At 44.7% G+C, this 24,822-nt stretch overlaps 1 protein-coding gene across 1 annotated transcript in view; it reads right to left on the reverse strand.

Annotated features, from left to right (window-relative positions):
- ARFGEF3 (ARFGEF family member 3) overlaps window positions 1–24,822 on the reverse strand; it is a 126,818-nt gene that overhangs the window by 31,173 nt on the left and 70,823 nt on the right. The window contains exons 9-19 of the mRNA XM_081094574.1: window positions 22,925–23,029; window positions 21,732–22,065; window positions 15,485–15,597; window positions 13,779–14,689; window positions 10,355–10,521; window positions 9,221–9,386; window positions 5,486–5,593; window positions 4,941–5,156; window positions 4,668–4,778; window positions 2,367–2,517; window positions 1,449–1,769 (exon numbers count right to left, since the gene is read on the reverse strand). Of these exons, the coding sequence (XP_080950700.1) occupies window positions 1,449–1,769; window positions 2,367–2,517; window positions 4,668–4,778; window positions 4,941–5,156; window positions 5,486–5,593; window positions 9,221–9,386; window positions 10,355–10,521; window positions 13,779–14,689; window positions 15,485–15,597; window positions 21,732–22,065; window positions 22,925–23,029 (2,703 nt within the window). The remainder of the gene's footprint in view (window positions 1–1,448; window positions 1,770–2,366; window positions 2,518–4,667; window positions 4,779–4,940; window positions 5,157–5,485; window positions 5,594–9,220; window positions 9,387–10,354; window positions 10,522–13,778; window positions 14,690–15,484; window positions 15,598–21,731; window positions 22,066–22,924; window positions 23,030–24,822) is intronic.

Raw genomic sequence — 24,822 nt, forward strand, 5'->3', positions numbered from 1 at the left:
GTCCTCATCCCCCCCAACTCAGGCACCCGGGCCCAGGGCACGGTGGGAGCTCCAGGACCTACTGGGATGATGAATATTCCCTCACATAACGGACCTTGAAGGTTCTCTTGTTTTCCACTCAGCTGGGCACAGACATTCCAGCAGGAGTTAGGGAGGAGGGGTGAGCGCAGGTAGCAGGGCTGAGGGGGATCACAGGCTCACTGGTAAGCGGAATGTCAGGACCAAATTCCGTCTGTGTGGCCACATGAGGAATGAGGTGAGCCAGCCTCCCACTGCACTGGGTCCCCCAATGCCTACCCTCCAATCCTGCGGTGACACCCGAGGGCAAGCAGCCCCGTGGGGTGCCACGTGCTGGGTAAGGGAGTGTCTCTAAGAGAAACCAAATAACAAGCCCCCGTTGAAGGAGTAACATGGGACACAGATCAGTGAACTCATTCACAAATCATTATAGCAAACACTTTTCTTGCTGTTTTGTGATTCCAGTTTTAATACCATTTGGGCTTTGTAGCTCATGAACCACTCTTTCCTTGTAAGAAACAACAGCGGTGAACGTTATATCCCACCTGACACCTGTATCCAGACCCCAAAATACTTGCACAGCCACCTTGTCGGGGTAAACAGGAAAAAGGGGGACTATTGTACTGAGTTAGTACATGTCCTGGGTTAGTAGATGAAGTGGGAAACTGAGTCTCAGGGCAACTATTTAGACAGGCATGACCTTGCAGTTGGTTGGTGTCAAAGCAAGGAAAGACTGGGTGTTCAGAGCCCCAGCCAGTGGGTGCGCTTCCTCCCCTGCACCCCCTTGCTGTCCGTTCTCACCTGATAAACCCCACTGCACCTGTGCTGAGTGGTCAGGGCACAACCACCAAGTCTGGAGAGTGAAGTGAGGCGGTAGAACATGGGACTGGTAACCAAAAGCACTTTCAACATCCAAGTGTCAACACACAGCTGAACTTATTGCTGATTTTTCCCTCTCAAATTTAACGTGGTTTTGGGCATCACTTCATAATATATCACACTCTGGGTGTGGGATGTTAAAACATTAATTATCATAAAAAGAGTGGATTTTTACTATTTCCCAAGCTCTGTCCTCCATGCTTCAAGTGTCCTGATGAATTGAACCTCGCGGCTATCCTGTGAGAGAGCTACTTCATGACCCGATTCCAAGATGCAGAGGTGAAGTTGCCTGGAGTCCGGGAGTCTGGGCAGCCTGCCTCCAGAACCTCCAATTAGTCATTGACAACAGGTCATTCTAAGTGTGGGGCGTGGCAGGAGACAGAGCTATGTATGAAAAAAAATGAAGAGGTTTAAATGACTGGTGAACAAATCAGGTTGTCCCAGGAGTGACTCTGAGACCAGAAGAGACAGATGTGATGTTGCCAACAGGCGACGGGTGCTCTGTGGCGAGCGGCCTTTCTGGGGGGTGGTGAGGAGGGGTGCGCACACACCTGTCGGCCTGCGTGGACAGCGTGAGCACAGCCTTGGCGGCGCTGCTGCCGGTCATGAGGCTGCCCCCGCGGAAGTCGGAGGCCCGGCCGCGGCTGCCTTCCCTGATGAGTTCTTGGATGGAGAGGGGCTGGATGACCGGGGCGGTATGCAGGGAGCTCTCCTGCTCCGGGCTCTGCTCCGGGGGTGAGCCTTCACACTCCAGGTCCCCGAGGAGTCCGGAGCCTCCGGGGGCCTTCTGGGGCTGGCTGATGGTCAGGGGGGGCTGAGAGGTGCCATCGCGGAAGTGGGTGTGCTCCAGCGTGCCCACATACTCACACACCCTAGAGAGTGACACACAAGCAGCTGGTAAAGTCGCAGCTCAATCGGACCAGCTCTGCAAATCCCACACTGAGACACAAAGGAAATTCAGCTAGTGTTACAGTGCGCCCCAATCTCCTCCTTCCTCTGGGGACAGCCATCTCCCTGCCTCTCTCCCCTCTTGTATTTTGTGTCTCCCTGTAAGCTATCCAACATCCTTCTTTAAATGAGAAGACATTAACAAACGCGCGGCAATATTATATTGCTGACACATGGCCAGCTTCTAGATCCGCATAGTACTCATTAACTGACATGGCTTTTATCATCCACTATTTAAGAAATTGGTTTTTCTTCCTCTGTAAAACACATCTGCCTCTCCTAGACAATGTCCATAATCTAGTCAGAATCTCCTGAATCCTATCCTGTATGTTCTCTATGACATACATTCAGTTGGGCCCCTGGTCCCTCTTCTCTTTTTAATCTCTCACTTGGGGTTTACCCAAACTCTCGAACTATTCCCTCTGTTTAAGGGCTGCAGACCCTGGAGTTTACCCCTTCCATCACCCTCAGGATCCCATGGCAGGGTGGGTGCCATGCGGGGTGGGGATCCCGCCATGCACCTGAACACGTGTGGCCAGCAGTCCGGGTTGTGGCTTCCCATCTCCAAGCCTACACTGAGGATGGCGTCCATGCACAAGACGTGGGCTGTGTGCAGCCACACCCCCTGCAGCTTCCCGATCTGCTCCAGTTTCTGCTCCACTTTTAGTTTCACTGTGCCAGAAAGACATTCATTAAAATAGCATTCTGAGTGAGGGAGACAGAAAGGGAGAGAGAATGGATGGAGAGGAAGAAATGTGCTATCATGCAAGGGCAAAGGGAAACAGAAGACAACACTGGCAGCAAGTTCCTCCATGGCAGGTCCCTGTGGTTCATCATGCAAGTTCCTTAGCCCTCGGGCCCCACCGACACTGGAGACGCCAGCTCTGTGACATCAGAAGTTGGATGGAATCTGAGCTGGTGGGTGCAGCTCCTCCAGGCCCACCCCTGGGCTCTGGATCAGGCTACATGTGCTGACCCCAGCTAAAGCCATCTGGGCCCAGACCCTTCCCTGCCCCTGTGTACTCAAAGTAATAATATGGAAGGATTCTTGATGTTCTGCAAGTTCTCTCTGAGATTTAATGTTACGCCTTCATGATGATGATCACCCAAAGCAACCTATGTATTATGCTCTGAATGTCACGATGACTGCTTTATATCTAAAAATTACCATATCATTTCATTCCCTGAGTTTACATTTATATTTGTGACCTTCAAGTAATAATTTTTATTGTAGAATATTAATGAGAAAGGATGCAGAAGATGACTTAAGATGTCAATTATGCTAAATGCCAAGACAAGGCCAAACGATGACATTCTCCATGAATAAGGGTATCAAATTGTTGGAAGACAGCCCTGGTGGGACAATGAGTGATGAGCCAGAACCCAGAAATAGAGCACGCTCACGCCAGAGGAAGTCGAAGAGTATTCCTGCTGCAAGGGGCAAATTGACTTTTAGCAAAGCATCATTTGTGACATGCATCTGATATTGATTTTTTTATTTGCATATAATTTGAATATTAGTTTTCATTTTGAAGTTGTAAAGCTTTAAATGTAAGAATTTTTATATAATTTATGGTCGTGCATATTAAGTGCAATTGTGATACCCTTTTCCAGTTAATACTGGGATCTGTGAGCACTGCTTTGCTTTCATATGGATCTATATATAACGTTCAAGTTTGAGGAACAGTGCTCAGCCTGTTTTTTCTCAGCTTTTAAAAATGTGCCCCATGTTCCTGTCACTAGCTTACTTCACAGTATATACCTGATACATAGCATTCGCATACATTGGACCAAGCTTCCCATTTTTTCCTTCTGTTGGCTGTTTGCCATTTATCTTCCTCATTAGGAAGGCCATCTTCTTTCCTTATCCTATACAATAAAAGCCTAAAATGCTAAGTGTCCCGTCATCTGGTCATCCATTCAACCAATCAAAGCGTAATATGCTAATGATATGCTAAGGCCTCTCAACCGCTTCCTATTACGTGCACTGACCACCAGGGGGCAGTTGACCGGTTGACCAGTTACTATGATGTGCATTGACCACCAGGGGGCAGATGCTCTGACCAGTAGGTTAGCTTGCTGCTGGGGTCCAGCCAATCGGAACTGAACAAGACTGGCCAGACATGCCCTGGAGCCCTCCCTCGGTCCCTCCCCGGCCCCGAATGTGCACTGGTGTGACTCCTTGGCCTGGCCTGCACCTTCTTGCAATCTGGGACCCCTCAGGGGATATCAGAGAGCTGGTTTTGGCTTGATCCCGCAGGCCAGGCCGAGGGACCCCATTGGTGCATGAATTAGTACATCGGGTCTCTAGTACTTAGATAATCACCCACTTCATTAACTAACTGATTAAATAAAAATCAACTCTCTTCTGAGTTCACAAAGCTCAAGTTTTTCTCTGACAAGAGCAAAGTCTTCCTGTGCCTCCTCTCGGGGAGTTCCTCCATCTGTTTGATTTCCCCCTTCAGAAAACTGGCCACTCCGCCTTCTCTGCTGTAACCTACAATGTCCTCAAATGTGTACTCTGTGAAGTGCCAAGCCAGTGCCAGATGACGACAGAGGTTTGACTAGCTCAGCTGGTGGACCTCTGGTGTCCTACACAACACCTGTGAGCAGCCATTATGCCTCTGGTATTCAGAGGGATGAGCAGTCAGATCACCCCTGTAAAACAGACCCAAGCCTACGACCCGGTGGGATCTCATGATTAGTGGTAAACCTATGCCATGTTTCACACCCGGAATGGACAGGAGTGCCTGCTCTTGCACGTGCATGTGTGTGCACGCCGCACATAAGACACCAGGTGAGCTCTGCCTGTCAGCTGTTACCTTGTGCTATGGCATCACTGGGTTCTTGGACTTCCTTGTCCTCTTTCTCTTCCTGGACACAGGAGGCAGCTGCCATTTGGGCAAGGGCCGAGGCGCAGTTAGCTGCAACTCCTTTAGAGGAAACAAACAAGTTACCCCTTAATTGAGTCTATTCTCTAGCCACCCACCTGGCAGAACTCTCCTAAAAGACTTGTTTCCCACTAGGACATTCCCAATGTGTTCCGCAGGTACACCCCTCAGGCCGTGGGTCACAAATTCTCCTCCCGCCAGTACCTAGAGCACAGCTCAGCCGCGCCGCTTTCCGCAGCCCATCCAGGCTCATGCAGATGGCGTCGCGTTCTTTCTGGTTCTGCTCTTTGATGCCTTCAGCTCCTAGAATGAAGGCCAGCCCTTTGGAGCTCCCTGCCATGCGGCCAGTCAGGGGAGTTGATAAAGTATCGATCAAGTTCTTCCAGCAGCCAACCAGGATATAGCGAGCAAATGCCACACCTAGAATGTGAAAGGGCATGGGTCACTTTTTGGAGACAAAAACAACCTGGCAATGAATGACAGCACGGGATTCTTTGGCCATCAAGACAGCAATGCTGAGCTGTGTGCAATTCTACTATAGGAAATAGAGTTTAATGGATTGCACTTTGTGCTTATAAATAATGAATGTTCCATCGTCGGCTGGATGATGCTAAGTAACTTCCACCAGGCACTTGTTCTGCAAAGACAAAAGCTTAATTCATTTATGTCAGCCCTAGAAACTGCCAATAATGATTTAATTGCTAGTGCCACATGTGATGTATGTATATTCATAAACTCAAGGCCCTTACCTGCTACTGTGGAGTCATCGATCCTCCTGCTCTGGGTGAAAGGAGACTCTGTAGAAGCAGAGGCCATCAGCTGGCCCCCAATCGCGCTGCTCTCTAAGCCATCAATATCTGCCGAAGTAAAACAGCAACGTTTTCCTTGAATAGCACAGTCCAGTCAAAAACAGGCAGCCACCACAGTATTTATTTTTCCCCAATAAACATTCCTTGGATCTGTTACATAACAAGTATGCAGCAACCTTTTATCAAAATATTAAAAATTTTGTTTCATTCAGTACAGTTTTCTTTCATTGCCAGAGCATTCTTCTTTAGGCTGCTGTATTTTTTTTTTTTTTAGTTGAAAAAAAAGATAGACTGCTATTTCTGTTGTTAAAAATTTATTTTTTTTAGAATAGTATGATCTTTGAGTACTTTTGTTCAAAACACTGGTATTATCCCCAAGTTTTATATATACACAGGATATCTCAACATGGATTTGTCTTCCAGAGCTTCCTCATAAATATGAAAAATAAAATAAACCTCTTTGGTGAGATAATTGTATAACCTGATTTCATAGTACTATAATAACATCTTAACAATAATAATACTTTACAATTTTCAAAGTGTGAGGACGCAACATTTTTTTCATTAGATTTTTCCCAACAACTTCAGGTATATGGGCAGAGTAGGTATTGTTTTTCCTATGTCAAAGAGGAGGAAATAAATACTCAAAGTAGATCAACTGCCCAGGCCAGGAGGCTGGTCAAGGAAGGATTTAGGTTCAGTAGTCACATCTTCTGACTCCCATCTAGGCCTCTTTCCATGAAACCACACTCCAGCTCAATATGGGATCCTAATGTACCTTGTTTAAATTTTTGTTAAACTTTCATCTACAAAATTAGCTCAACAAACCAATCCCTAACATGCTGGCAAGAAGGAATTGGCTTGGGGTTGAGAATGCAGGGCTTCAGCCTTGGCTCTGAATTAAGTTAGCTGGTAGCCTGGAGGCATGTACTCCATTCTCAGGGCCCCAAGTTCCTCAGTAAACAGGAAGTAAGCACTGGGGAAGTGACCGTGGAGTGGAAGCATATGTACTTGAATGCAGCAACTAGCACAGCTGAACTCAATGGGAAAAGAGAGTAGCATAGGTTTATTCCTGGACTTCACCCTCCACCCAACAGGATGGTGTTTGAAAATTATTTAATTATATTTTTGAGTCTTACAGTGACTCCAAGAAGCATAGAGACTTCTGGCAACACATTTCTTTGCAAGTTGCTAAGAGGGTAGATCTTAAAAGTTCTCATCACAAGAAAAAAAAATTGTAACTACGTGAGGTGACTGATGTACACTAAATTTATTATGGTGATCACTGTACAATACAGACATATATCAAATCATTATGTGTACATCTTGGACTCATACAGTATCATATGTCAATTATATCTCAATAAAATCAGGGGAGGAAGGCAGGGAAAAATCTACATTACAACCAAAGTGGAAACAGACCAGTTTCACTGAAATTAATATGACGTGTGGTCAGTCTAATGACATTCACCAGAAATGGCCACTTATCGAAGTTATCATGTTTCCAGTGTGCTAGGTAAAGGACTGATGAATTCAAGTAATGCCAAGTTGATCTGACCACCAAGATTCCACAATCATATAGGGCACTTTGACACGACATCAGGAATGGCCACAGTTAGGACAGTGTTGATAATCAGATGGCTGCTATAGCTTTCCCTGGCACATAATGAAAAGATGAGATGGAAGTTTCCAAGCTCTAGGTTAACTGCTGCTCAAATTCACTTGTCATTTAGTAACTGGAATTTTCTACAAAGAATCACAGAGCCTAATTTTGTCTAATTCTTATGAAAAGCTGCTTTTCCATCATTAATCTAAAGTTAGATAACTTTCCTATGGACATTGCAATTAAGCTTACTGTTCTATTATAAAAGAGATGGCTGATTAACAGTGATGACTGATGAACATGGTGACTATGAATGGCTTGTTATTTGTTCATTTCTCCATCTGCTGAATGACTCCTTTTATTAAGGTTCAGGTAAGAGATTAATTTTGGCACAAACTATGGTCTTTTAAAATTAAACCTGGCAGGCTTAGGATCCCCACCCAAATTCCAAGGCACTCTAAGCTCTGGGGAGTACCTTTAACCCCCACTGAAGGGGGTTTATGAAACAGATGGAAACCAAGGACTACTTATGGGTAGAATGAATACATGTCTCACATATTGAAGAATCTGTATTTTTCAAATGGATGTAACTGTTATCATGATTAATAAAACATAAATTGCTCACTTGTCCAGTGATCCTGATCCTCATGGCTTAGGACCTAGCCTTGCTTTCCCCAAATTCCATCCTACTTCTGGAATCAAAGTTCCAAATACCAGACAATGACCAGGACTCTGCTTGCTGCAGAGAGACCTCACTCTATGCTTTGATTCCCTGTCTGATTCCTAAATAGCCCCCACATTTCTCATTGCTGGATTTCACCTGCCAGTAGTCAACTCTGCCACCTTTGTGAGAGCCTCCAATACCAACCACAGGCAACATAACACACCCTTCAGACAACAGATCCTGCCTCCTAGCTGGCCCGTGCTGCCCCAGCCCAGTCCTGCTCCTTCCTGTCAGTGTGCCCTGCCCGGTGCAGAGCCACGGGAAGCTGTGTGAGGACATGTGACACTACAGAGAGGGCAGGAAGGTGGCTATGTGGGGCCACACTCTACCTAACCTACCAACTGGAGCCAGGACGGCATCGCTCAGCTCAGAAATCAGTCTAGCAACTCAGATCAGATATAGGACAAGCCTGGAGAGCTAATTTATCAAGGTTACTAATGACTAGACCAAACTTTTGAGTCCTCCCTGACCTTTACCTGACATCATGAATGGCTGCTTTTGCCCAAAATTTTCTTTATGACCATACTCTGCAATGCTCTCATGTGAAATTTCTAATAGCTAAGTAGGGTTTTAAAAACTCTGGACACTGAAGACGAAGATGCTGGGCAACTACTTGACATTAAATTTTTTTTAAATCCTCACTCGAGGATATGTCTTATTGACTTTAGAGAGAGAGGAAGGGAGAGAGAGAGAGAGAGAGAGAGAGAGAGAGAGAGGGAGAGAGAGAAACATCTATGTGAGAGAAACATCAATCAGTTGCCTCCTATATGTGCCCTGCCCCAATTGGGAATCAAGCCCACAAGCTTTCGGTGCACCGGGCAATGCTCCAACCAACTGAGCCACTCTGGCCAGGCTACTTGACATTATTTTTAATTCTGGTGCCACTGGGAAAAGAGGGGAGGACCTCTGGTATGGAAAAGAAATGGGGAAGAAGCCAAGTTTAAAATAAATCATTCTACGTTACTGGCACTGAAGGCTATAGCACAATACAGATAATAGTATCTACTAGTACATGAGAATTTCCAGGAATAATTCTGGGCTTCGTGCCCAGAAAGTACTTCATATCCCAGAAGAGCCCTACAGTTTTCCACCAACAGGCACAGGTGCTAAGTAAGTCCTTATCTAGTGTGGCACAGTGGGCTGCGCAGTCCCACAGGGGAAAAGGACAGGACACTCTTGTGAGGTGAATTCGTGACACTTCTCTCCAATTGTCACCATCTGCCAGGGCCGTCTTGTGGGTGCCATTTTAAGGTCTGCTTGAATCAAACACCGTTACTGCTCTGAAAGGGGATGTGAAGAGGGAACCCTCCCACCCGAGTGGCACGGAGCTGTGTGAGGGGCCACTGACCGGTCAGCATGGTGATGAGCGGAAGGCTGTTGTCCTCGGGGCTGCCCCAGTAGCCAGCCTCTCCCAGCATGTTTCTGTCGAGCACCTGATGGTAGAGTTCCTCGATCCAGGCCTGGGAGAAGATCATCAGCACCCCGCTGGTCTGGACCTGCTTCATGAACTCTTTCTACAGGGAAGATCACAGGAGGAAATGACCAAATCAGACCCCCTGCCAGCAAACAGGCTCCTCCGCTGCCTCCTCACTCCCCACGTCCCCTGAACCACTGCTTGTAGGAAAAACAAAACCTGTTGATTGCAGGTGGGAGGTGGAGAAGTCCCAAACTTCATGAAGTTCCTTTCATTTATATCTTTTTAAGAAACCCTGCTGAAGGATTAGAACACCGCATTTTATATTTTTTACTCTCTGATGTGTGGGAGGATTAGAAACTTAACAGAACAGGGCTTCTTCTTGCTGCCCAACAGCAACAGCTGAGTGGAATGAGCCCCCTGAAAATTCATGGGTGTTTCAAGAGATACTTACACGCATGAAGCCACCACTGATCCTGGGGAACCTACACTTTATCGAGCAAACGATCACTGATACCGTTCACGCAGCTCCATGGATTAGGCGTAGGAACGGACATTAGGGGACACCACAGAGTGGCTGGCTGGGGCAGGAGATCTGACCACAGGATAAGCACCATCCTTCTCCCCCAGACCTTACAGGAGCAGCTTTGTTGTTGACAATGAGTAAGCTTAGCTCCGGGTCACCTGAGGAGGTCTAGGCACATTTTGGAAGACAATGAAAAGTTTTTGTAAAAGACACCTTCATTTTCAGCAAAGGGGACCATTCCCTGCACATCTTCTGCTGTTACTTAACCTGCTGATCATGAGTTTTGGAACATGTCTCGTGTGTGTGTTGAATAATGCCACCCGATGAAATGACTGGGCCATTGGCAGGCAGGCGTGTCCAGGCACTTGGGGTCCTGCACTCTCCGGAGCAGGGGGTGAGTCTGCGCTCCCTGCGCAGTACAAACCTTCACATCTTTTTCTGCCTTCCACAGCGCCACCCCTCACAGGGCACTGACGCTCAGCATCCCAGCCCAGAGGTCACCGCTTGTCCTTGCAGGGTCAGGGTGGACAGCGCACACTCACCATCATGCCAGGCGCCAGGGCTGGCCGCTTCCGGTAGTAGTCGCCATGGGAGAGCTTCAGGTTGAGGAGCAGAGCGCAGTGCGCTGCCGTGTACAGGCTGTCCGCGTTCATCAGCATCTGCAGGCTGAGGCTGCTGTTCCCGTCAAACCCAGGGGAGTGCATCATGCCTAAGGGAGAGGACCAAGAGACCTTAGGGCAGTGGTTCTCAACCTTCTGGCCCTTTAAATACAGTTCCTCATGTTGTGACCCAACCATAAAATTATTTTTGTTGCTACTTCATAACTGTAATGTTGCTACTGTTATGAATCGTAATGTAAATATCTGATATGCAGGATGGTCTTAGGCGACCCCTGTGAAAGGGTCGTTCGACCACCAAAGGGGTCGCGGCCCACAGGTTCAGAACCGCTGCCTTAGGGGCTGCAAGCAGTGCACTTGCCAGCCTGGCCTACAGCCAGCCAGGAAGCAATCCTAGTGACAGGCACATGTATCACGTAGGGCATATCTGTAAAGCAGTGACAGCCTGGAAGGCATATTTCTAGGGTCAGCTACACGCCCCAGCCTGGTGGCGCAGAGCATACAGTCTGGAGTCAACCTACCTGGGCAAATCTTTATGTGCTACTCACCAGCTACTTTGGTAAAATCACTAAGACCCTCTAAATCTCAGCTTTTTACCCAGAAATGGGCAGAGTATTTGACTTCATGTAGCTCCTGCTCAAAGTCTTCAATGGCTTCCCATCACAATAAAATAAAACCCAACTTCCTTCTCCTCTCTCCTTCTACTCACTACAGCGACGCTGACCTGTGTTCCCTGACCTCACCAAGCCTGGGCCTGCCTCAGGGCCTTTGCATTTGTTTCCCCTCCTCCCAGAATGGTTGCCCCAGATCTCTAGATGACTTTCTCACTCCATTTTTTCAGGTTTCAGAGACCTTCCCTTTCTTTCTTTTTTAAAATATATTTTATTGATTTTTTATAGAGAGGAAGGGAGAGAGAGAGTTAGAAACATCGATCAGCCGCCTCCTGCACATCTCCTACTGGGGATGTGCCCGCAACCCAGGTACATGCCCTTGACCGGAATCGAAACCTGGGACCCTTCAGTCCGCAGGCCGACGCTCTATCCACTGAGCCAAACCGGTTTCGGCCAGAGACCTTCCCTTTCAACTCGAATGCCTCAATGGCATTTATTCTACCCAGCATTATATTAATATACTAGAGGCCCAATGCACAAAATCTGTGCAAAGGGCTCAGCCCTCGCAGCCCTGGCTTCGTCTGGAAGGTGATTCGGACAGTCATTCTGCTATTTGGTCTAATTAGCATATTAGCTCTTTATTATATAGGATAATTTGTTTATTGTCTGCCACCACTACTGTTATCTACTATTATGTAAGATCTATGAGAGGGTAGGACTTCGTTTTCTTTTCACTAGAGAATGAATCTCCAGTGTCTAGAACAGTGCCTGGCATACAGTAGAGCCTCAAAAATATTCACTGAATGAATGAATACAAATGAATGAACAAGTTTGCTACGAGATCTAGATGCAATAATGCATGGAGGATGCTTAGTGCAGTAACTCATAATTATATACTTTTCTAGAAGTAATAGTAGTCCTCAAATTTGGGTATAAACTATAGGAACTACAACTGTCAGCTTATTCTGGCTATTGTTTTTTCCAGTTTATGAAGTTCATTCTCTCACTCTGTCATTAAGATGTTCTTTACAAAAAGGGCTGAAAGGATGACATAACTTTTAATACTTCTGCAAGGGTATCTGTGGGATAAATTCCTAAGAACAGAATAAAGACATATATAGATAGATATGGCCAAAATACCTTCCAAATAGTTTTATACCAATCTTTTCTTCTACCCACTATGCATAAGAATATTCTTCTACCCACTCAACATACTGGGAACCATCAATTTTTAAACCTTTGTAATCACATTATATGATTTTCTTGAGAACAAATTTGTTAAGTCTGATTCTAATTTTCTGATGATACAAGTAATAAGAAATTTTTTTTTTTTAGTTCTTTGGAAAAAGGTACAAAGAAGAAAATGAAAATCATCTGTAATCATACCATTCTGAGATAAGAATTAACATTTTGATATTAACTTTGATTCTTTTAAAAATTATATTATGAGCATTATCCATATCATTAAATATTATTTGAAAACATAATTTTAATGGCTACATAATATAAATGGATGTACTCATTTAGTTTTTCCCTTATTTGGGGACATTCAGATTAATCCTAACATTTTTGCTGTGAAGCGATACTATCATATACATTTTGGTGTACCAATCTCTATTGGAATGTGTTTCCTTCGTGTAGATTTCCAGGGGTCAATGACATGCTGGCTTCGCATGCGTACCCATCTGTCAGGACTTGGAAAACCATCTCACATTGGCTGAGCTACAGTTTTTCAGCCTGTGATTGATTTTTCACCAGGACAAATCAACTGCAGAGGTTTTTGTGTTCTTAAACAGCATCTCTGATGTACCCAGCCATTCACCCGCCCCCCCATCCACCCACGCTCCCTGGTGTGACACATGCGATGAGTAAGAGCAGTGTCTGGAATCCGGCTGTTTATATCCTGGCATCCCCACTCGCAGCCATGCGCCTTGGGTAACGCACCACTTAACCTCCCCATGCCTCAGTTTTCTCATCTGTAAAATGAGGACAATACCACCTACCCTCTGGGGCTATTATAAGCATTAAATTAATTAATACATGTAAAACTCTTAACGTGGTGCATTCAGGAAGTGCTATGTTAGTGGGAGCTATTATTATTATTATTATTATTGCAGATACACATAAATGCTGGAAATGACTCCAAGAAAGGACACCAATATATTTCAGAGATAATCTCTGGATGATTGGAAAGGCACAGAAACACAAATGTAAAGATTTGCTCTAGCTTCACCTCAGTATCCTATGGTCAAGGGACCCTTGCATTTCAGGGGGAGGTACAGTTGACCTCCCTGGGGTTGGACAATCATTTATTTCTCCCATAAAATTTTGCACCCATTAATTGCTTTCTTTCAGTACTACCCTGAGATAATAGAAAATATATACATTGGTCTTTGCCCGCACTTCCTGGCACAGAGCTCCTAAAACCCTTGTATTTCCTAAGCGAGAAGAATACCAGGAGCATCCCTTATTCTAATACTTGTCGTTGATCCCCTCCTTGCCACAGGGCTCCTAAAACTTGTAAATTTCTAAGTGATAAGAGAACCAAGAGCATCTTTTGTTTAAAGAGGTGACTCTGGGTGGGTTCCTGGATGGGGGCTGGCCACCATAAAGACCAAAGCATGATTAAAAGCTTGGAATTTTCAGTTCCACCCACTCCCCCACACTCCAGAAAGGGGACAGGGGCTGGTATGCTCTGAATGTTCTTGGTGACTATATAGCGAACATTGCTTACCAACCTGAGCAGAAGGTAGAGGCAAAGTTCTGGAGGGCCGAGTCCACCTCCTCCACGCTGGGCAGGGCCAGGAGGCGAGGAAGGAGCCCCTCAAGAGACTGCACAAACAGCCTCGCGCTGTGCTGGTCGGCCTCCTGGTTCTTCAACAGTTTGAGAGACAGAGCAGCAGTCCGCAGGGACCTGTGGCCCAGGCAGTCCCGCGGGGTCTGCTCCTCATCGGCCAGTGAGCAGTTGTCCGACCCAATGTCCGACACGTCAGACCTCCCTGAGTCCTTTTCCGCTGCCATCGAGTACTGGTCGCAGGAATCAAATTCCGTCCTAGAGAGATCCTGGTCATCCACGCTAAAATTGCTCTCACTGTATCTAGATCCGTAGGACCTCATCCTGCAGTCCACTGACAGGAAGTTCGTGATGTCAGGGTAGGCGACCATGTGGCTTCTCTGAACAACATCTGGTTGGTCTACTGCTTCTGGCTCTGACACTTTGCTCAGCATCTCCTTGCTCTCCTGGATGGCTGGGGACTTGAGGCCATTCTTGTGGTTTCCGGAGTGGTCCTCAGGGGTGGTCTGACCCAACTCTCCCTCCAAAGTGGTCTGGCCCGTGTCCGTGGTCACACTGATGCTGATGTCGGGGCTCCTCTCATTCCCCGGCTCCCACGGCGTATGTTCCGAGGACAGTACTCGCCGCTGCCAGCGGAAGTCGGCCTCGTTGATCTCCATGGAGTCCCTGCTTGACTCAGGCCCGTCCTTCAGCTCCTCCAGGCGCTGGAGCAGCAGCTGCACCTGACCTTCACTCAAGCCCTTGCCCTGGCTGAGCTCGTCTAGGGCCCCGAGTAAGGTGCAGACGCAGGACACGGCGGCATAGCAAGCTTCGATGCCACCCTTGATGCACGCTTCGGTCATGCCATCCATGATGCTAAAAGTGTTCAAAGGAGAAAGCGGGATCAATACACGAAGCATGGGAAAATGCTCCAAAATAAACAAGTATTGTTTGACCGGCGGACAGTATAGTATTCAAAACATGTGCTCTGATTTACCTGAAATTAAATGGTCTGAGCAAAAAGTAACGGACACAAACACGCTCAAGATGGCAGAGGAAAACCTCCAGGTAAAGCAGCCCACCCTGAATCCCGCGCTCAGGGCGGCTGGTTTACTTGGGTACAAGCAAAATTCCGGATGGGAATTTGTCATCTTCACAATGACAGACAATGAATAATCTCACCATTGTATTAGGTTCAGTTTTCAAACAGAAAATGGTTATAATGGCTATGATTATGATAGTGTGCACATCTTCTATATAGTAAACATATTCCTGAATAGATATATGTGAATGTAGCTATTACAAATCAGATACTTTTTCATTTTGTAGGGGAAAAGGAAATCATCTCTAGCTCAAAGGAATCCTCAAGGAGAAACTCTATAGTTACTATAATTAATTGGAAAAGGTTTTCTCTAAAATAACCCCAATAAATAATGTTTGTACATTTCATTTTGTACATTGGGTTTAAGTAAATATAAAATTATGGAAAGTTATACAGTTATAATAAATTGGGATAAGAGTTCTCATATGGTCTGTGGGTATGTTATTAAATAGTCACACCTCATATAGTATAGAATCACAAAATTTCAGGGATTCAAAACAAGTTCAAGAGTATTCAGAGAAGTAGTCTTTGCCAAGCAATAGAGACCTAAAAAGGAGAATGTATCATACAGTTTGAGAAGATCCAGATGAGACTTTCTTTTTGAAATTGATCTTTTTCTGGATTCGGGCTCAGTGGAGCTGGGTCCCGCCAAATCACAGAGACGCTGTGGGCTCCCAAGTAGCTAGAATTAAAAAAAGGGGGGGAGGGGAGGAAATAACGAAAAAGTGAATCACATAAAAAACGTTTTTAAAACTGTGAGATCAAATGAACATATACTTTCTCCACTAAGTGATACAGCCTAAGGAGAAGCACCACTATTTGGAAGTCAAATCTTAGAAGAAGTGATCTGGGTGTTCTTTTTTTTTATGTATTATAATTTTTTTCTTTTTAAAATAAATCTTTATTGTTCAGATTATTACAGTTGTTCCTCTTTTTTCCCCCCATAGCTCCCCTCCACCCAGTTCCCACCCTACCCTCTGCCCTTACTGTCCCCCCCACTGTCCTCATCCATAAGTGTACGATTTTTGTCCAGTCTCTTCCTGCATCCCCCACACCCCTTTCCTCCTAAGAATTATCAGTCCACTCCCTTTCTATGCCCCTGATTCTATTATATTCACCAGTTTATTCTGTTCATCAGATTTTTTATTCACTTGATTTTTAGATTCACTTGTTGATAGATATGTATTTGTTGTTCATAATTTTTATCTTTACCTTTTTCTTCTTCTTCCTCTTCTTAAAGGATACCTTTCAGCATTTCATATAATGCTGGTTTGGTAGTAATGAACTCCTTTAGCTTTTTCTCATGTGTGAAGCTCTTTATCTGACCTTCAATTCTGAATGATAGCTTTGCTGGATAAAGTAATCTTGGTTGTAGGTTCTTGCTATTCATCACTTTGAATATTTCTTGCCACTCCCTTCTGGCCTGCATAGTTTCTGTTGAGAAACCAGCTGACAATCGTATGGGTACTCCCTTGTATGTAACTAACTGTTTTTCTCTTGCTGCTTTTAAGATTCTCTCTTTGTCTTTTGCTCTTGGCATTTTAATTATGATGTGTCTTGGTGTGGTCCTCTTTGGATTCCTTTTGTTTGGGGTTCTCAGCGTTTCCTGGATGTGTAAGTCTATTTTTTTCACCAGGTAGGGGGAGTTTTCTGTCATTATTTCTTCAAATAAGTTTTCAATATCTTGCTCTCTCTCTCTCTCTCTTCTTCTGGCACCCCCATAATTCAGATGTTGGTATGCTTGAAGTTGTCCCAGAGGCTCCTTCCACTATTTTCATATTTTTGGATTCTTTTTTCTTTTTGTTTTTCCGGTTGGGTGTTTTTTGCTTCTTCGTATTTCAAATCTGATTTGAGTGTTCCGTAGAGTGCTCATGGATTCCCAACTCCCCAGTTAAGGACTGGCTTTGGCCAAGAAAGTGCTTAAGGATTGTTTCAAGTTTTTATAGCACATAACTAGAAAGCACTTGCATCAATGTTCTTTAGAGAGATTGGCCTGTAATTTAACTGTCCTACTCTCTCTTGGTCTTATTTTGCTATCATGTTGGTGAGCTTTAAACACTGGGTTAAGAAGTACTCCATCTCCCTACTCTCTGGAAAAGTCCATGTATTAGAATTACCTGTTCCTTAAATATTTCTAAAGTTATATGCAACCAGTAATTTTTTTCTAAATAGAATAATTTTACCTACTGATTCAACTACTTTAAAGATAATGGGACTATTTAGGTCCTCAATTTCTTCATGAGCCAACATTAAAATAAATATATATATATATATATATATATATATATATATATATATATATTATTGATTTCAGAGAGGGAGAGAAATAGACACATCAATGATGAGAGAGAATCATTGGTTGGCTGCCTCCTGTGAACCCCCTCCTAGGGATTGGGCCCACAACCCAGGCATGTACCTTTGGAATTGAACCCGGAACCCTTCAGACCGCAGGTGGACACTCTATCCACTAAGCCAAACCAGCTAGGGCATGAGCCAATTTTTTAAAGATTGAGTTGTTTCTTAGAAATTTACCGATTTTATCTAAGTTATCAAATGTAGTGGCCTAGGGTGCCTTCTATAGTTATGAGCATTTTTTTCATTCTTATTTTTGTTTGTTTTTAATGATTCTGCAATTTTTTTTACTGCTTTTTCCAGGAGTTTTTAAATTTTCTTAGTCTTTTCAGAGTCCTGGGACTTTTCACTCTATGGATCTACTATGTTATGTTTCCTATTTGCCACATTACTTTCTGCTTTTATCCTTATTTTCCCTGCTTTCTGCTTGCTTTTAATTTAATCTGCTTCTCTCCTAACTACCTAAGCTGGAAAATTAGAACACTAAGTTTAGGCTGTTTTTTAATATAAGCAATTGAAGCTATCAATATCCTTCTGTGCACTGCTTTGGCTGCATCCTACAAGTTTTCGTGTATAGAATTTTCATAATTGTTCAATATTCACTTTATTTCCATACAGTAGAAGTCTATGGAATATTGCAATTTGAGGCTAACTTAATTCAAGAAAAGGCTGGTTAATTAAGTGTACTGGAACAGACATCTTATCCCATGTCTATTATTTTCAAAGTGAATTATATTTGCATTCCTGATATATTAAGTAGAAAAAGTTATATCCTAAGGGGCATTCTTCTTCCCCTGTCTCCCTATTTTTTTATGCCAGAAATTGGGAGCTTCTGCTCTCTTGGAAGCACAGAAATGAAGCTTCCACGTTTTTCTCCACATTCTATTTCTTTGACATTGAAATCTCCCCCAACACACACACACACACACACACACACACACACACACACACACCCTAGGCCTGCATTCAAGTGAAGTGATTAGGCATACAGCCTCTAGCTGCCCCATTTCTTGCTAGAAGAGTAAGTCATTTCAGGAGGAATGGAGTGGGAAATATCCCTTTCTCTTGGGATCCATTACCTTCTCTAATCTAGATTTATCAGTAATAAATTAGATTACATATATGAATTCCCACATTAATCTTGTATTTATTACTCAGTTGTTTCCAAATCTGGAGGGAAAGGGGACTGAATAATTAGGCCTCTGAAGAACCCTCAGTATGTTTAATGTCAGCTTCTTCAGGTGGGAATGAGGGATATGAAGTCAGTGGTTGGGTGTCCCAGCTCTGATAAAGATTAGGAAACTCCTAAAGCTGAACCATGGGAGAGAGAGAAGGAAGCAAGGTGTATTTTTTGGGGGAAAGTGAAACAGAAAAGAAAATATACTTTGAAAAACAAACTGTCCTGCATGTCTTTGATGAATATGTACAGGGGGCATATGGCAGAGCGAAAAATTACAAAGGAAACAGGAAATAATGCACCAGGGTTCAAACTCCAAAAGGCTAAGCAAACATCCTGGGTGCCCAGTGGTTTTGTGTGCATAAACCCAGCACATTTCAGTTTCTAGGTTACCAGCCTTCCCAAATTGTTGGCGCTGTCATAGGAAGTGGAGGTACTGCTTTACAGAGCAACCTGGCCCACGTCAACCTGCTGTGTCCATGGGGCAGCACTGCCTGGACACGCTATGCTACCAGATGCTGGGCTCTAATTCCGTGCTTGCCCTGCAAAATAACCTTGGGAAGCTAGAACATCTACGAAAAAGGGGGAAACATAACTTAATTTCCTTTACAGTAGTCAAGACATTATTTTAAATGCATTTAGACACCTACATACCCTGTAGGCAAAGAATTTTTAGCATTCAGGTATCAAGTGGCTCTACCATGGGTAGTAACAGCTCCAGGGCCTGTCAACTCGGAGGTTGCTGCTGCTCACAAAATACCCTCTTTGCAAATGGTCTGTTTTCAGGCCCATCTGTCATAGTCAAAATATATTAAACGCTTATTCTGATTCAATCTCTGCAGTGTCAGGTACTTGGGAAAACATACAGAAGCAACACATACAAAAATATATTTAGGAGACAAGAAGTTTGTTCCACACTGAACTGTGAAACAATCAGTGTTTTGCCACATATAATCAATTGTAAGTGATGGGATGGGATTTTAAGCGGAGCAAAATCAGTGGTTTGAGGAAGCAAAGCCATAAAGGAGGAGGATTTTGACAGCAAAGAGGCAGCTGTATTAGAACACCTGGGTTCATGTTTTAACTCTACAACACACAAGGACTTGGGGCAAATAGCAACTTCTTGTGGAGCCTCAGTTCTCCATCTGGAAACTGGGCATATCATCTTCCTAAGGGAGACTGTAAATAAGCCAATGTGAGGTGCCAGTAGTGTCTAGCCTACTGTAATCAACCAATTACGTGGAAGTGGCCAATAGGACCGGGGGAGTCTGAATAGAGGCAGGAAGGTGGGAATTGAACAGAACGGGGTCGGTCAGATGGAATAAGAGTGATCCTAGGAAAAGAGAATGAAAACCGAACAGTCTAGAAACTTAGCGGAGGAATTCAGACTTGAGGGATGATAAGGAGTTATTTGAGAGTGGGAAAACTGTCAACAGTGGTGATTGATGAACCTAAGTTCAGAAAGACAAAATGAAGACAAGCAGGAGACAAAGAGACCAGCAGGTACACTACTCTGGGCAGGAAGTAATGAGGACCAGTATTTCCATTCATCATGCTTTGCTTTTCTCTTCCTTAGATTAGCAATAATTGCACCAAATATTTGTTTAGCATTTTATGCTTACAATGTACTTATACAAACTTGATCACATTTTGAGCTCCCACCCTTTGGAATATCACTACTATGTTCAGATGAAAAATTGTAAGTTCAGAGTTAAATGATTTAGCTACTATAATGTGGCTGGTGGATTTGCACTCTGATTTTTAAACGTAGGATTACGAGAGGGTCACTGAGCCAGCTCCAGCAAAGGAGCTCCTGGAGTAATCTGCATTGCAATATCAAAGTTAAGTCCAGTAGTAAGTGTGGTATAGGAAATGACCATAGGTTTAGGCTCAGCTAGACCAACGTTTGCACCATTTCTCTCTCTTGGTGACCTTGGGCAAATCATTTGACCATTTGAAGACTTAGTTTTTTTGTAGGAGAGAAAATCCTTTTTCTTGACATCATATTTCTATGGGAGGAACATCCAGTGGAATAAAACTCTGGGCCTCTCTTCTCTCTTTCTCTCACTTCTTCCCGGTGGTGAATTCAGGAGGAGGTGAGCATGCGTGGCTTTTCTTAAAGACCTGCCTCTTCAGAAAATGTCCACTTCTACTGCCCACATTACCAGCTTAAGGGGCAGGGCTGGGTCTGCAGGTGACGTCTGCTGTTTGGGTGGTAACAACGGAGTCTGGCCTCCCAAACCATGTCGTATTCACCAACCTAGTGTTGGCTGGTTATTAAAGCTGAGCCTTTGATCTCCATTGCCTGAAGCAATGACCTTCAACACTGCAAAGTCATCATGAATATTACAAGCTAATGATGTGAAGTGCCTGACACATAGTAGGTAAGAAAAAGATGTGGTTATCATTGTGTGCTCATCGATTTTCTTAACCAGCAATTCAATCTGGCTCGCTTTTTCATTTCTAGAAACACAGGATCAGGACTTGCCATCATTCATTACAGTCAACTCTCATTAAAACAACACCAAGAAGCATTTAAAATTAAGCTTTTTAGAAATGGTGAGTAACAAATATTGCTTAGAATAAATGAGTCATCAACAAGGGAATTTTGCTACTCTGTTGTTTTGGTGTTAGGCACCAAAAGGAAGTGCAATTTGACTCTCACAACCAAGTTTGCAAATACAAAAATGTTGATCGCTTTTCTTTTTTGTTAGTTGAGAGAAAGCAGAGGAATTCTTGTTTAAAGTACCTTTAAAATAACCCAAATTCCTCCTCAAAACCATGAAGAAGCACGCTGGTATGGACAACCTTATATTCTCACCAGGATCATGATGTTTGGGAGATACCAGGCCTAAGAAGGGATGGGGCGAAGGGTCCCGTTAGTAATACTCTTTTCTGGATAATGTAAAACCTGAGTATAAAATTTTGAAATCCAATTTTGGCAAAGATGAGCAGATAAACACATCTGCACAAATAGTGCCTAAGGGAGCAGAATAGAATCTCAGCCCAGGGCCCAATCAGATGCATACAGCTCAGATTATCAAATGGCTTTGTATCAGTGAGCACTTATACCCCTCCTGACCCCTGTTCCACATGTATGTGCACACGTGTATACACATAACACACACACACCCCTCAACCCTAAAGAGACTATCTGTTACTGGATAGAGTGTGGTAGCAATGAAGTCCGAGCAGGTAATTGGTACACATTTTCCAAGTGCTTCTTGCTTAAATATACTGTGCTCAGTCCTTGGCATGCGCAGTGGTATGCTTTGGGGCATCCCTACCTCTTTCATCACTTTGATGGCTTCCACCCGGTGCTGGGGTGGGGGGTAGAGCAGCATGCGGTGATAGAGGGACTGGAGCACGGGCTTCATGGAGTCCACCGACCCCACCAGCCGGACCAGCTCGGCTGCAATGTAATAGATGGTCCGAGCCACAGGCCCGCTCAGGGCAGGTGCGGTGGAGGAACAGCCCGAGCCCCGGCCATGGTCGGAAACGCCTGGAGACGCTGTGTCCGCCTCCATGCTGGCACTCGTGCTGCTGCTGTGAGCAGAGGTGATGGTTTTGTCATGAATTGGATTCCCCAGGATCACGATCAGAGCAGGGCAAAGGTTTTTCCTGGGAAGAGGTGGGGAGAAAAATGCGTTTCACGACAAGCCAAAGGATCAAATGTGAATACTATCCCAAGTGCAAACACAGATGCCACACAAATGACTAAAGAGTTGGGTTCTTTATTGTTCCTTTTTTTTGCCTATGTCCTGCCTCAGTTTTCCACGTCCCTCCATCATTTGTGAGTATAAGAATAAAATACTTTTTCTCATAAGTCAAGCTATGGTTAACTAAATAAAATATCAAGAGAAGCACCAAGAAACCATCTTACATAGAGAAATAGACTAAAAATGTGAAATAGCTCAGTTATAAAGCTTCCTTTTCCTATAAGTAACAAAATTATTTTGAGAAGTTTATTTAAAATTCTGACACATATCATTCATATTTCTCCCTGTGGAGAAGCCCAGGAACCCAGAGCAATTAGCTGGCTGCCTGCAGGCCCCATCTCTTGCGTGAATCTCTGACTATGACTAAGTGACTAGTCTTCGGGTTGAGATGGAAAATGTACCAGGGTAGGGCTAAGAATAATGTTCAGTATTTCTTGCTCCTCCCCCGCCACCCCGCATAACTTTCCGGAGCCTTTATATGCTTTTAGAACAAATGAATAACCTAGAAAATAATCTCCTCGTTTCTGAGTCTCACGATCCAATGATGTAAACGATCTGTAACAGGGCCTTGGAGGCCTATTCTGCCGCAGTAATCATCAGTTTCGCTCCGGTGCACGTCAGCAGAGCAGCTTCCCTACTTTCCCTGCGAGAACATTTACACAGACGGAAGGCCTGGTGGGTCATGGGGGCTGTGGGAAGGGACCCACGGCACAGCGGGAAAGAGCAAGCCCTCGGGCTGGCGTGGGGGCGGGGGCGCTCACCAGGTCAGGTCTGTGAAGCCCCTGTGCAGGCGCATGGAGGAGGAGCAGCTGCTGAGCACGGACAGGATGCACTCCAGGTACAGCAGCTGCAGCTGCTGACTGTCGCTGCCGAACAAAACCAAGGCAAGGTTAGAGGTGCTGTGTGGGGAACACCTGGGAAAATGGTAGGCATTACAGAAATGTTAGTTGGGGGAAGGGGTTAGTGCTATGGGTTGAATGTGTCCTCCTCTCAATTCATATGTTGAAGTCCTAACCCCCAATACCTCCGAATGGGACCTTTCAGGAGAGAGGCTCTTTATAAAGGCAAGCAAGTTAAAGTGGGGTCATTAGACTGGGGCCAAACCCAATAGCACTGGTGTCCTTATAAAAAGAAGAGATTTGGAGACAGGGATGCACAGAGGCAGGACAATGTGAAGAGACGTGGGAAGACGGCGGCCTCTATAAGCCAAGAGGAGAGCGTGGGCATAGATCCCTCTGCCCTGAGTAGGAACCAACTGTGATGATGCTCCAACCAATGGAGCCACGCGGCCAGGGCTGGGATGCACATTCTCATACCCAGGTTACGTCTGCTGCCTAACCCACCAGAATGAGGTAAGGAAGAATTTAATGCTCAAGGACACATTTTTAAGACAATAAAAATGTTCAGTAAAAGGAGAAACTTGTTTTAAAAAATAATTTTGGTTGTCTCTCTTTTCTTCTGATTTAAAGCGAAAATATACCCAAAGGAAGCTTAATGCCCTTAACAGTTCAAATAACTTCCAGGAGAAGGGGGCAGAAGGAAAAGTCAAGACCAGTGACAGGCAGACTCGAAACTTAAGGAGACAGGAAAGAGGGGAAGTTAATACCAGACCCCGCTCCCCGCCAAAGCCCAGGTCACATCCACACAATGGCCACACAGCTGTCAGACAAAGGATCAGAAGAAGGGGCCGGGGCCCCTCACTTCAGTGCTGTGTTAAGTACCTTGGTGACACAGCTCGGTAAAACTGACATTATGCTTTAAAACCAGTTGGAAAGCTACAGCCTGAGGGAGAAATCCTGCCATGGCCTATTAACACTAAAAGATTTTTACATTTTTGAAGGGTTGTAAAATAAAACCAAACCAAAAATGAACAGGACACAGAGATAGCATGTGGCTCTTTACAGAAAACATTTGCTAACTCAGAGATCTCCCTTGTCAAAAGAGAACTGTACAATGATAAAGATAATGCGATGACTTTGAGAAGGGAATTCCACTCCGGTTTGGATGTACTCTACAAAACCCTCAGAGGGTGGATGGAGATAGGGGTCAAGGCTGAGTCTCCTCAAAAATTATTCTTTGCCAAGAAGAGGCAGAAAGACAAGGCATGATTAGCCACTCTTGGGCCAGGGATGGAATTCCTGTGTCTGTACACTTACACCCACAAGCTTCCCTGAGCAGCCCAGGTTCCTATGAGTATCTGTGAAGTGGCTGTGGCAACCCCCAGGCATCAGACTGGATGACAGGGGAATGCATTGCCAAGGTAACTGGCCTGGGAGTCTCCTTGGAGATCAGATGTGGCAGCTTTTCTGTGGGTTGCAGCACCTGGAAAAACAGGTGCTAATGACCTTACACGAATCATGTCATTAGAGGGGCTGTCTGAAATGTAAGCACTGTCTGGCACTGTCCGTGCATGCCCCTCACTACACACACATAGGCACGTGCCCTGTGTGTGTGTGTGTGTGTGTGTGTGTGTGTGTCATATTTGTCTGACTCCAGACAGAAAAATGTGTAGGATGCACAAGGCAGAAAGGAGCCTAGAAACCAGCCAACTCTTTCAAAACACACTAGAGAAAAATCCGCCTGCGCAGGAGGGTGTGAGTCATTTTGCCTGGTCTTTTGTTTGAGCATTTCATGGCTGGCAGGCTGAGTGTCTGCTGGC

The sequence above is a fragment of the Myotis nattereri genome, assembly GCF_964212035.1.
Source record: "Myotis nattereri genome assembly, chromosome: 6".
Classification (NCBI taxonomy): Eukaryota; Metazoa; Chordata; class Mammalia; order Chiroptera; family Vespertilionidae; genus Myotis; species Myotis nattereri.